Consider the following 14307-nt stretch of genomic DNA (forward strand, 5'->3'; position numbering starts at 1 on the left):
TTAAACAAAAATAGCCTCCAGCTCCTGTAGCAACAGAAGACAAACAAGGAACTCCCATTAGCGCCTTGGTGACTGTAAAGAAATACAACTATTTGTGTCTAAAACCTGACACGTCTAGCATTAACCAGTCTTTTCTTGGAAAGGGATTGATGAAAGGATTATGGGTAAAAGTCTGTGAATTTCAGAGAATTTGAGAAGGCATTTCTGGCTGCTTAAAAATGGCTTTAATGTTCGCCAAATATTTTGATTTGATTTTTGATTTGAAATGGTTTATTTCAAGCAATCAAATAGAAGTAATACACAAAAGCAATTTAATCATCAGTTATACATTCATACAATAACTAATCAAACTTAGGATAATTAAACATAATTAATAAATATTGCTTGAAAGGGAGTGGAAGGAAGCGAACTTATATAATCCCACCCCGTTATACTATAACCATTTCATTACATGATTTATCAATATCCGGTTCCTAGGTTTTATCAGACAGAATTAACAATCATAAGGTATCAATAAAGCACATGCCAAAGATGAATTACTTAAGTACTAGGTCAAAAATAACTATTTTAGAAATCAACATGACAAATGCAGATCAGTCATCTGAAATATATGCAAATTATGTTACTTTTAAAAGTCATTCATATGCTTTAAAACATAATACTATATCAGTAAAATAGACACAACACTGTTTCAGGAATTTTCATAGCAAAATTTCATCAAGTATCAAAAGTTAAAAACGTGCAAAGTTATGATACATTAGGAAAGATTTTTGAATCAATTTATCAATTTTAGGAGCTAGTGAAGTAATATCAAAAGTCAATCAATTTAACAATTTTCAAAAGTGATTAATCATTTGTTTTACTCTTTTTATATATTTTTTTGTTTTTTTATTTTTTTTTATAATAAAGTAATGCTGTAGGGGAAAAAATAAAAAGGGTCCATAAACTGTCGAATTGTCCAAGGTTGGCATTTCTTCTTTTACTGATAACAGCCGATCTTCTGGGTTTAAACAGTTTACATTTCTCTTCGATGCTATGTCTGCAGACATTAGATTCAGGTCCATATCCTTCAGCTGATATCAGCTGCGGTGAAAGTTGAGGTCAAGTTGTCTGCAGGTCAGAACTCTGCTGTTATTCAGGTGACGTCAGACGTATGGAGAAAGTGAGGAATCCAGGCGTCATATTTCTTGAAATTATTTGGCTCTTTGATTTATTACTCCACGTTGTTTCATACAACCGTAATCAAGCACTTTTCAAAGTCCTTCATGATGTTCACAACCACAACCTTGGCCCGGTCCAGTGGACCGAGTGGTTTGACATGAATCCTGCAGCCTTTAACCCAAGTGTTCTCAATCTGCTTACGCTTCCTGAGAAGCCGTGCATGTTTTGAGATTGCAGCATTCCTTCTAGTCAGATAGTCGTTCAGATAAACAGCAGATCCTCTGAGATTTTTGCGTTGATTCATCAAAGCTAGCTTGTGTTTGTGATTCACAAACCTGATGAGGATCGCTGGTTTATCCGTCTCCTTTATCCTGGGGAGCAGGTGGCAGGTCTCGATGGTATTGAGATCCAGGGAAATTCCTTTAGATGTGAGAAATGAATGTATTTGCTGCACCAGAGACTCTGCACCGATCTCCGTATTAGCACTGCTAGCTACGCTAAGCGTTAACCCTGAAATCAGGGAAACCCTGGGTTTTCTGTTTCAGAATGGGAGGTTTGTTAAACCAGAGAAAGCAGATTAAGTAAAACCCATTTCTGAAAGAGAGGTAACTTATACTCGGAGTCAGTGTCCATGGTTACTTATGCTGTGAACCTAACCTGGTCGGGAGCAGGTTTTATTCTCCAAACTCAAAGTTTCTGCCGGTCCCCTCCCCTTTTTAAAAACGAAGCGGTATGTTTCGCTTTAACCTTCATTGCCCACATTTCCGTCACACAAAGACGGTCTAAGTGACAAGAATGGCTTGTTCTTTTTTGGAGGACCCAATAGACGAGGAGGCTGCATTAATTCGTAGAGAATTATATTTACCTCGTACGAGGATTTTGAGAAGACTCGATTTTTTTGTCATTTCCCCTTACGTTTTTGTTTGAGCGTTACCGTTTTTCGTTGCAGTCAATTACATATATACAATGAAAACAACATTGGGTATTGCTATGTAGATGTTTCATATGTCAAATATAGTCAACAAAGCCTACATCCATGACATGCTCAAATTTGACCTGATTGAATTATGTTTTTATACTTCATTTTTAGCTGCTGCCATGTTCTTTTAATTCCTGCAGGATTGCATCTACATAAAAATGAAATCAGGGACATTGAATTAGATTAATGTAACAATTACTTTTTGGAAACACAATTTGCTAGTACTGCTTACTTTCTTATTCCCATATAAACCTATACCACTTGATCAATACAAGGGTAGTGTTGCAGCGTGTGTGTGCTGAGCGGGGTGCGATCCACGAGAGAGAAGGGGAGGGGCGATTGCAGGTGCAGATGGGGGGGGGGGGGGGTGAGCACGGAGCGGAGGTGTGTGCGTGGTATATATTGTGTGTTCGGAGGACGGAGCACTTAGTTAAATAAAGAGAAGGTGTCATTCCCAGAATAACTGTTTTGGAGTCATTCTTAATCCGCTCTGGAGGTTGAGGGTTTCGAACGGAAGTGAACCCCGAAGGAGAATTCCCTTCGTCCCTGAAGGAAATCTCCCCTGCGCTTCTGACCACGGTCGGAAAGACGAGAGAAAAGAAAGGAGAAGTTTTCGCGCAGCGAAAGGTTCAACAGTAGACAAAAGTTCACTTTTAAAAACACAATTGCATGTATTAATATTAAACTGACCAACGTTTGCAAGAGGGGAAGGTTAACAAAAAAGTCCTCTAAACATTACCGACGTTTAATGCATTTTCCCCCCATATTGATTCTGTACACTATGCAGCATTTCATGCATTTACACCAGGAATGACACTTCAAAAGTACACCTAAATACCGCCATTTTTTATTTCACTCCTTACGCTGTTTAAAAAGTTATTACAGTCAATATTTCATAACAATGATTTAAATGCAAACTTTCGCATTAACTTGAGCAGCTATGTTTTCCCACGCTAACTGTCTCTGTTTTGCAGATGCAGCGGTGTTGCTTTTCTTCTGGAATATGTGCTCATATTCACTGTAACTCTGCAGCAGCACGTCAAGTTCAGCTGGAGAAAAATACGCAGACCTCTTTTTTTCACAGTTGCCATGGTGACTCGTGATATCTGCGCTCCATTGATAATGGCTTCTTATAGTCGCGGTGCGCACGCTCACCTCCGAATCAGTCCACTCTGAGTTGATTGACCTAACGTGGATCAGCTTCTCTGAAACAGAAAACTCAGAGTTGTTAATCTCCCGATTGACCAACTCAGAGTTCAAGTTCAACCTCAGAGTTGGTTGAACCCATATCTGTACTGAAAGGTCTGACAGTTTGTTTGCATTGAACGCTTTGCCCAATGTCTACATAGTTAATCATAAATTATACAAAACATGAGTCACGTGATGAGGTGCCAGGAGGTGGCTGCATAGTAGATGAGCTCCGTACCCCGTCTTAATTTTTACACGTCAAATTACGAAACTCTTCCCGTCTGCATAATTTAAACGCAGCTAAACTTGTTAAGATACAAGATTTTTTTCCTCTCCCAGCCGAAACATCGCCATGAGTCAGAAAAAACGAAGTATACAAACGCGCCTCCCGACTGTTTCTACTGGCGAAGCTAGCTCTGCTAATCAACATGAAGGCCAGAGGACCGAAATAAGCGACCTGCTTGCAGAAATTACTAAAGTGGGAGCTACACTGAACGTGGTGGCAAGTGATGTTTCGCTTATTAAGTCTGACACGACAGAGTTAAAGAACGCCGTAAGTGCAATCCAACTACGGCTAACTGGAGCCGAGAACCGCATTTCGGACATGGAGGACCAAGTTGCTAATGTGGCTAAAGACAAGAAGCTGCTAGCTAAGAAGCTTGATCTACTTTGGGCTCGTGCGGATGATCAAGAAAACAGACATCGGCAGAAGAATATAAGATTGGTGGGACTGAAAGAAGGAATGGAAGGAAACGGCGCTCTATGTGATTACATTAGGAAGTTAATCTCCGACGGCCTCGGGCTGGATGGAGTGGAATACGAGATTGAAAGCTGCTACAGAAGCCCGGGACCACGTCCAGGACCTAACCAACCTCCACGCATCATACTGGTGAGATTTCTGCGATTTACAGCCCGGCAGAAAGTCCTCATGGCTGCCAAGAAGAAAAGAGGCATATTGTGGGAAAACTGTAAGCTGTCATTTTTTGAAGACCTGACCAAGGAGCGTGTGGCTCAGCGGAAGCAGTTTTCCCCAGTGATGAAGCTGTTGTGGCAACGCCAGGTGAAACACACACTGGCACATCCAGCAACCCTCAGATTTACATGGAAGCAGGAACGCATGAGCTTCACAGATGCGAAGGAAGCTGAAAACTTTGTTAAAGAAAACATGGCCGTGGAGACGGAGTAATGCAAGAAGAGGGGAGAGAGGAAGATTTTCACACATGACGGGGAGGGGGGGCATCGAGGCGTGGCTACATCCAGAAGACAGGTGGAGGACAGGTAGAGTCTTCAGAACCCACACGGACCAAAATAAAGTCTACACTTGGTTGGAGAGTTACTACACTGCCATGTTCTGTTTTAGTGCAGTGTTTAAGTTTTCGTTTTTATATTTTTGTTAATTATGGGAAATTTTCAAACAGTGAGGAAGTTGTTTATGTTGCATGTGTATTTGTTCTAAAATGTCATTGGATTCTAGGTCACGTTAAACGAGAAGCTGATTCTGAAATTCTATAACAATGGGTAATATGGATATAAACCTGGTGTCTTGGAATATAAATGGCTGCAGCACACCGATTAAAAGGAAAAAAGTTCTCAGTTACCTCAAATCTCATGGTACTGATGTTGCATTTATCCAAGAAACGCATTTTGGAAAAGATAAGGAAGCCTTAAAAATGAGAAGAGACTGGGTTGGCAAAGTGTTTCACAACTCCGTGTCGAGTAAAAGCCGTGGTGTGATGACACTTATCAACAAAAAACTTAACTTTGTATTTCTAAAGCAGCTTCAGGATGATGATGGACGACTGCTATGCATTCAGGCCCTTATTAATGGAATTAAGGTTGTCTTGGTGAATGTATATGCCCCAAATGGGGATGAACCTGACTTTATTTACAAGATTAGTAAGATGCTGAGTAATTTAGAAGGACATATATTGATAGGTGGGGACTTTAACCAGGTGCCTGATGATTTTCTAGATAAAAGTACTAACAATGTTAAGTTCAACACCAGAAAAGGGTTAGCATTAAATTCCCTTAAGGAGGAAATTGGGTTGGTAGATATCTGGAGACTTGTGCACCCCTCGGAAAGGGAATATACATTCTACTCACATTCCCACAAATCTTATTCCCGAATTGATTATTTTCTTATCTCAAACTCTAGCACTGAACTAGTTACTAATTGTGAAATAGGTGTTATTGCTCTCACTGATCATGCACCAGTGGAACTACACATTCAATTTCAAATGGGTAAAATTAAGCGTGGTAGATGGAGACTAAACTTGGGTATCCTGCGTGATGAACAGTTTGTAGCATCATTAAAAGAGGAAATCAAATGTTTTTTAGATATAAATATTGGGTCAACCGACAGACTGGCCACGGTATGGGATGCTCTCAAGGCATTCATGAGAGGAAAATGTCTGGGCTATAGCTCTAAAAAAGCAAGAGAGAGCAGGGAGAAAATAAAAATACTGGAAAATCAAATAAAGGAATGGGAAAAACAGCTAGCACAAAACTATAATGAAAGTACATTTAAAGAAATTTGTAAACTGAAATTTAACCTCCATGAAACATATAACAAAAAGGCGGAATATGCACTTTTTCGGCTTAGAACAAACTTCTATGAGAAAGGTGAAAAGACGGGAAAGCTACTTGCTAGACAACTCAAACAGCTGGACAATCAAAACGTCATCACAGCAATAAAAAAGAATGATAGACTGGTGACATCATCTGGTGAAATTAACACCGTCTTTGAACAGTTCTACCAAAAACTGTATACATCAGAAACTGCTGCTAGCACAGAACAGTTAGATGCTTTTTATAATAAGGTGACGATACCACAGATTTCACGAGAGGGGAAGGATGCAATGGACTCTATTTTAACGGAAGCTGAGGTTAGGAAAGCAATCAGTAAGATGAAAACTGGGAAATCACCTGGGATAGATGGCTTTCCAGTTGAATATTACCAAACATTTACAGAAGTACTGTGCCCATTCTTAACTAAAGTACTTCAAGAAGCCTATGATTTTGGGACACTCCCTGAAAGTTTTAACCAGGCAATAATATCATTAATACCAAAAGGTGACAAAGACTTAACGGACCCAGCCAATTACAGACCAATAAGTTTAATAAATGTGGATTGCAAAATACTATCAAAAATATTAGCAATGAGGCTAGAGAAGGAGTTGCCAAAGATTATTCATAAAGATCAAGTTGGTTTTGTCAAAAATAGACTGTCAGCTGATAACATGAGGAGATTACTACATCTTCTATGGATGAATAAACATAGTTCGAACCCCGTAGTCGCAATATCCCTCGATGCCCAAAAGGCTTTCGATAGGGTTGAATGGAATTTTTTGTTTACAGCACTAACAAAATTTGGATTTGGAGACAACTTCTGCCGGTGGATTAAGACATTATACTCGAGACCAAAAGCTGCAGTTTTCACAAATGGGGTACTATCTCCTTTTTTTGATATCTCTAGATCAACCCGTCAGGGATGCAGTCTCAGCCCGCTCTTATTCACAATATTTTTGGAACCCCTGGCTATCCAAATCAGGGAAGACCCTAGAATTAAGGGCGTATATGGAGGAGATAGGGACCATAAACTATTTCTGTATGCGGATGATATTCTAATACTGAGCCAAGACCCCGCTAACTCCATACCAACTCTACTTGAGGTTATGAATGAATACTCCAAACTTTCTGGGTATAAAATAAATTGGCACAAATCAGAGGCAATGCCAGTATCTCAAACTTGCACCCCAAGTTTGCTGTCTGGCTTTAACTTTAGATGGGTAGATAAAGGGATGAAATATTTAGGTATAGAACTGAACCCAAGTATTCTTGACATTATGGCAGATAATATGGAAAAATTACTCACCAAAATTAAAACTAATTTAGATAAGTGGAGTAAGTTAAACTTGACATTATGGGGTAAGGTTAATACAATAAAAATGGCTGTGGCCCCGCTAATTAATTACTACACCGGAATGTTACCAATGAGCATCCCAAAACAAATCCTACTAAGATATAATAAAATGATTAAAGAATTTCTTTGGAATGGCGGGAAACCCAGAATCAGTATGGACCGGCTTTGCCAACCAAAAAAAGATGGTGGATTAGCTCTACCTAATATAGAACACTACAGCATCTCCTTTGAGATGTCAAGACTGACAAAGCACTGGGTTGGTAGAGAACTGGACGCAGACTGGGTCCTAGTAGAACGGGGCATTACGTTCCCATTTACACCGATGGAGATATTAGTGCAAAAGCCAGGTGAGCAGAGAGGCAGGACCAATAACCCAATCTTGGAATTCTCAAAGATGGTGTGGTTGGAGGTGCATAAAAAGTGTAAGCTTTCTCCACATCTGCAAAAGTATGCATCTTTATGGCACAACCCTAAAATTAAGATTGGTAAGCGATCTATCTACTGGGCACAGTGGTTGCAAAAAGGTATTAGAACAATTGGGGATGTATTCCAAGGGGACATTTTCATGTCATATGATGACATTAAGATGAAATATAATTTGGAAGGACATGGTAACTTTTGGAGGTATTTACAACTTAGAGATTGCTTAAAAGGGAAAGTCGGACTGTCGCAAGATGGGAATCCAATAGAAAACTTTCTAAGACTACCCACACTGCTAGGCAAGGCATCCAAATGGTATAAAATCTGCCCATGGGCTAAAAAAAACACAAGCAAAGGACTTAAAACAATATGGGAAAGAGACCTGCGTTGTATAATCGATGATGATTCATGGCAAACAATTCTTTCTGACAATGGAATTTACATCAGGGAAGCCAGAGGCAAATTTATTCAATATAAAATACTTAACAGGTACTACTACACTCCATCTAGACTTCATGTGATCGGAATCAGTGAAAATGATCTGTGTTGGAAGTGTCATAAGGAGAGAGGTACCTTTATTCATGCAATATGGGAGTGCCCACTTATTTCTAGACTTTGGAGTAAAGTGTTGGAATGCATACAGGGCTGGATAGCATGTGAACTTCCCAAATCAGCAAGACTATGTCTCTTAGGGGATAGAAAAGAGGTGCCGCTACTAAGCAAAACTACTTTCAGAGTATTGAATACTGGACTGGTAACATGTGCTCGTCTGATTTTGAAATTATGGAAAGAACCCCAAATCCCAACGCTAAAAATGTGGAAAGAAAAAATGATAGAAAATAGCGCCTGTGAAAAGATGTTAGGAAGAGTGAGTTGCAAAAATATATATGTGGCTGAAAAATGGGACAGCTTTTGTCTTTACTTATCAATGATGCCTTAATGATGACACGTTAATACACTATGTATTGGAAATTGTTATCGGTAATCCTCACTTGTGTATGTTTATGTTCTGTTTTTATTTTTATTTTATTTTTATTTTAGTGTTTTTTTGTTTTTATTGGGGGGATTTGTCATACATGTTAACTGTGAAAACTCAATAAAATACTTGAATTAAAAAAAAAATTATACAAAACATTTGTATTTTCAAGCTAAAAAAATAAATCTGCATGAGTTTGGGTTTCTTTTAGTATGATTTCAGGTCAAATGCGTTAATACCATACAGCAAAATGACAACTAAAACACCCTGGTAAAGTCGTACTGAAAAAAAATGACCAACAGTTTTTAAGGTGAAAACATCAAACTCCAAAGGAGACAAAAACTTTGAATTCCACCTCAGACTCCTGAGAGTTAAATAAAGGTTCAGCACCAAAGGTACCTCTGTAAGTCATGCCTCACAGGCGGTGAGTTTACTCCTCCTGCTGGAACAACTACAGACTTTCTCAGACCAGGGGCCTGTTTCAGAAAGGAGGTTCAACCAACTCTGAGGTTGAACTTGAACTCTGAGTTGGTCAATCGGGAGATTAACAACTCTGAGTTTTCTGTTTCAGAGAAGCTGATCCACGTTAGGTCAATCAACTCTGAGTGGACTGATTCGGAGGTGAGCGTGCGAACCGCGACTATAAGAAGCCATTATCAATGGAGCGCAGATATCACGAGTCACCATGGCAACCGTGAAAAAAAGAGGTCTGCGTATTTTTCTCCAGCTGAACTTGACGTGCTGCTGCAGAGTTACAGTGAATATGAGCATATATTCCAGAAGAAAAGCAACACCGCTGCATCTGCAAAACAGAGACAGTTAGCGTGGGAAAACATAGCTGCTCAAGTTAATGCCTAAGTTTGCATTTAAATCATTGTTAAAAAATATTGGCTGTAATAACTTCTTAAATAGCGTAAGGAGTGAAATAAAAAAGGGTGATATTTAGGTGTACTTTTGAAGTGTCATTCCTGGTGTAAATGCATGAAATGCTGCATAGTGTACAGAATCAATCTCGGTAATGTTTAGAGGACTTTTTTGTTAACCTTCCCCTCTTGCAAACGTTGGTCAGTTTAATATTAATACATGCAATTGTGTTTTTAAAAGTGAACTGTTGTCTACTGTTGAACCTTTCGCTGCGCGAAGACTTCTCCTTTCTTTTCTCTCGTCTTTCCGACCGTGGTCAGAAGCGCAGGGGAGATTTCCTTCAGGGCCGAAGGGAATTCTCCTTCGGGGTTCACTTCCCGTTCGAAACCCTCAACCTCCAGAGCGGATTAAGAATGACTCCAAAACAGTTATTCTGGGAATGACACCTTCTCTTTATTTAACTAAGTGCTCCGTCCTCCGAACACACAATATATACCAAGCACACACCTCCGCTCCGTGCTCACGCCCCCCCACCACCCATCTGCACCTGCAATCGCCCCTCCCCTTCTCTCTCGTGGATCGCACCCCGCTCAGCACACACACGCTGCAACACTACCCTTGTATTGATCAAGTGGTATAGGTTTATATGGGAATAAGAAAGTAAGCAGTACTAGCAAATTGTGTTTCCAAAAAGTAATTGTTACATTAATCTAATTCAATGTCCCTGATTTAATTTTCATGTAGATGCAATCCTGCAGGAATTAAAAGAACATGGCAGCAGCTAAAAATGAAGTATAAAAACATGATTCAATCAGGTCAAATTTGAGCATGTCATGGATGTAGGCTTTGTTGACAATATTTGACATATGAAACATCTACATAGCAATACATATCTAATGTTGTTTTCATTGTATATATGTAATTGACTGCAACAAAAAACGGTAACGCTCAAACAAAAACGTAAGGGGAAATGACAAAAAATCGAGTCTTCTCAAAATCCTCGTACGAGGTAAATATAATTCTCTACGAATTAATGCAGCCTCCTCGTCTATTGGGTCCTCCAAGAAAGAACAAGCCATTCTTGTCACTTAGACCGTCTCTGTGTGACGGACATTTGGGCAATGAAGGTTAAAGCGAAACATACCGCTTCGTCTTTAAAAAGGGGAGGGGACCGGCAGAAACCTTGAGTTTACAGAGTAAAACCTGCTCCCGACCAGGTTAGGTTCACAGCATAAGTAACCATGGACACTGACTCCGAGTATAAGTTACCTCTCTTTCAGAAACGGGTTTGACTTACTCTGCTTTCTCTGGTTTAACAAACCTCCCATTCTGAAACAGAAAACCCAGGGTTTCCCTGATTTCAGGGTTAATGCACTCAGAGTTTACACTTAACCTCCTTTCTGAAACAGGCCCCAGGTGGTTTGTGTAAAAACAACAGGCGGGGTATTAAATAGCTCTGAGATCAAAGTCCCACACAGCTAAACTGAAACTGAGCTGATAGCTGATCAGTGAGAATGATAAAAAAATCTCACCAAACCGACTTTGCGACTTAACAAAAAACGATCACTTGTGAAAAATATAGCAGTATTTTAGTTATGTTAAAATGCACGACTTTAGAAAACATTAGTCCCAGACTTTAGCGCTCTGAACGGTTTGCCAGATGGAAACGGTTCAAACTGTTCATCTGTTCTGATCGTCTCTTTTTAGATTGTTTGAAATGCTCAACTCCAACAATTCTAGGGAAAGATCTGGTCTTTCAGCAGCGGACAGACAAACAGTCAAGACAAACTGAGCTCCTGCAGATGTTCACAGGATGGAGGGAGGCAGTTTGGGGTTTGTTTGTGTTTTTTACACCTTGATTGCAGAGAAGTCTTAACCAGCTGGTGATAGTCAGTAAACTCTTCTTTCTACCATCAAGACTGGATCTGCAATGATCTGAACCAGGAGATCCTTCAGGTCTGCTTTTGAAAGCTTTTTCCATGAGGTTTGTGTCCGAGCACCACTTGCTCTGATGGTCCACATCCATTAGGATTTTCAAAGTAAAAACAGGGAGCAAAGTGAAGAAGATGAGGGCTCAGCACACTGCCCTGTGGCGTATCTGTATTCGTGCTTTTTTAAAGTCTCCATGACAGACATGACATGAACCGGATCTTTTTACAGTTTGGCGTTGTTCTCATGTACTAACTGGAGCAAACTCGTATCAGCACATAAAAAAGTCCCAGTTCACCTGCAGCAGCTCTGTGTTGTCTGATCCTCCTGCCGGGCTCTCTGTCGTCTGGGAGCTCGACTGCTACAGTTACAATGAAATAAATAAACATTAAATACCAGGAATCACATTTCAAGACATTTAAACCTTCAAATTGAAGTAGATTACAGCTGGTGACAAAAACGGATGCAATGGTTTTTCTTCAGATCTGAACAAAAATGTCACTTTTCAAATCAGCAGAAATTATTTTATTTACTGGTTTATTTCATGACGTTTTTAGAATCCTCCTCATCCCAGCACACACACACACACACACACACACTCACTCACTCACTCACTCACTCAATCTTCTAGATCTACTAACCAGGGTGGTGATTAGTGCGTCTCGCTCGGCGAGTTGCGTCTGCAGGACTGCGTGCTGCTTGCGGAGCTCGTCCAGCTCCTCTCTGAGCTGAGAGAGCTCCTCGGTCTGCAGTCCGTTCTGCTGGGAGCCGTCCCCCTGACTCGGACTCTCCTTACCTGAAGATGACAATACACATGATTACATACCAAAACACTCCAATCCTTCAGACATACCACACACCTGTTCTTAAAGCATCGATTAAATTCTGAGGTAAAACGAGTCTCATTTCTATAGAGGGCTGGCGGGAACACCGTTTCTGTTTAAACAAACAGGAGAGTCAGATAGAAGCTGCTGATTCAGCACTATAGACCTGCTGTGGTTCGCAGACATGAAGATTTATCTCTCAAATCAAAATGTCTGCTCAAAATTGTCTCATTGAACTTAAAAGGCTAAACAAGTCTTTGATTTGGAGAATTTTCTTCCATCATCAGAAGCTGCTAAACCTTTTTTTGGGTCACAAGCCAAAGGCGCGGTTAAAACCCTGAACATGTCGCCGGTCTGTTGCAGGTACACAAACTCACACAAGCACACCTGGGGACATTTTAGAGTCATCAGTGAACCTATGAAGACGCTTTTTGGACTGTGGGAGGAAGCCACAAAACCCTCACATGCATGGGAGAACATGCCAACTCCACACAGAAAGAACCCGGCCAGGATTCAAACCTTCTCCTGTGAGGCGAGAGTGCTAACCACTACACCACCATTAAGGCAATTGGGAGAATTTACAGACTGAAAATATTATTTACCATCAAAGGAAATCAAGAAAATATTTTAAGATTACTGGCTGTTTTTTTTCCCAATCAGGCACAGTAACAAATATCATGTAATGTGATATGACTACACTACCCAGAATGCCTAGAAGGGCCAGGAAGCAGGTGATTGGTCACAGGAGTTGATGGCAAATTGTGTTGTTATTCATGTTTGTGTCTTAACTGCAATAAAAGCTTCTGCTGCAACACGACAGACGGAACAAAGTTAAGCTTTGAAAACCAAGAAGTGACTTTCTTTTACATTTCTGGAAAACAGGAAAAAATAAAATAGACTACAGTAATCAGCAACGTTTCATACCAAAATCCATCATCAAAAACTAAAAATCTGAAAAAAGCTCAGGGAAAAGTGACTTTTTCTGTGGGACGTGTGACTCAAACCTTTCAAAGTGTAAATAAAAACCCTACAAATCCAGTCTTCAGCTACAGTGGAAGCTTTTCCCTCAAAGGCAGATAAGAGACAAGAAAATGAATTTCCTTTAATAACATAAGCTGCTCTTTATGGCAAAAAGGATCAGACATGAATGTCTCCATCATTTCTAAACCAACAAAAAGGTTATAGAAACTGTAAAAGTGTCAGAGTGAGCTTTTGCGTGTTGGACGAGGACTGACCTAGTTTCAGCTTCAGGATATTGTACTGGTCTTTGTGCTGCTGGATCTGGGATAGCTGCTGTGCGACAGTGGCCTGCATCTGCTCGTGCTGGGAGGACAGAGCTGCTACCTGCTCCTTCAGCTCCTGGATCTGAGCATCCTGAGTCACACAGTCCAAACTCTGATGTTATCTGGAGACTACAGCAAATCCACGACTAATGGGCAACATTTTTAGAAGCCAAATTCGACAAACCTGTTCTCTGATCAGCTCCTTGTATCGGGTTACGATGTTGTCGTGCTGCTCCAACGTCTTCTTCACCTCTTCCTCCTTTTTGTCCTCCTCGGTGGACTTGTGAACCGCTTTGGTGATCACCCCTGTGATGAGCAGCGTTACGTCAACTGGGACTCAAACCATCACTTGCACATGAGGACGGCGGCCTCCCTGACCTTCCAGTTCTTTGACCAGCTTGGTGAACTCGTGGTCGAACAGCATCTGCTCCGGCGACGGGAAGACGGGCTGCGGCTTTAGGGCCGCCCGCGAATACAGTTCATGTTTGGTGATGAAGCCCAGCTTCTCCACAAAGTTCTCCTTTCCGATGCGCTTCTCAATCAGCTGCTTTAGCTTCTCCCTGAAGACGACGGGAAGAAAATCTGTGTTTTCATTCAAACATCGAGTCTAACAGAATGTTAAAGTGACTCAAAGACACGTACTTGGTGTAGTTTTCCAGTGAGTTATCGTTATGATAGATACAGATGCCGAGCAGCAGCGCACAAAGGCCCTGCACCAGCCTCTCGTCTTCTCCCAGGTTCTCAGAGATCTGAGCCGTCAG

At 40.6% G+C, this 14307-nt stretch overlaps 1 protein-coding gene across 1 annotated transcript in view; it reads right to left on the reverse strand.

The window, feature by feature from the left end:
* LOC144990225 (general vesicular transport factor p115-like) overlaps positions 1 to 14307 on the reverse strand; it is a 22472-nt gene continuing 8165 nt past the window's right edge. Inside the window, exons 4-10 of the mRNA XM_078943261.1 lie at positions 14189 to 14307; positions 13925 to 14106; positions 13731 to 13852; positions 13499 to 13637; positions 12081 to 12235; positions 11738 to 11800; positions 1 to 24 (exon numbers count right to left, since the gene is read on the reverse strand). Of these exons, the coding sequence (XP_078799387.1) occupies positions 1 to 24; positions 11738 to 11800; positions 12081 to 12235; positions 13499 to 13637; positions 13731 to 13852; positions 13925 to 14106; positions 14189 to 14307 (804 nt within the window). The remainder of the gene's footprint in view (positions 25 to 11737; positions 11801 to 12080; positions 12236 to 13498; positions 13638 to 13730; positions 13853 to 13924; positions 14107 to 14188) is intronic.

The sequence above is a fragment of the Oryzias latipes genome (assembly GCF_053564925.1).
Source record: "Oryzias latipes strain Hd-rR chromosome 1 unlocalized genomic scaffold, Olatipes_Hd-rR_3.1 chr1_Y".
NCBI classification, from domain to species: domain Eukaryota; kingdom Metazoa; phylum Chordata; class Actinopteri; order Beloniformes; family Adrianichthyidae; genus Oryzias; species Oryzias latipes.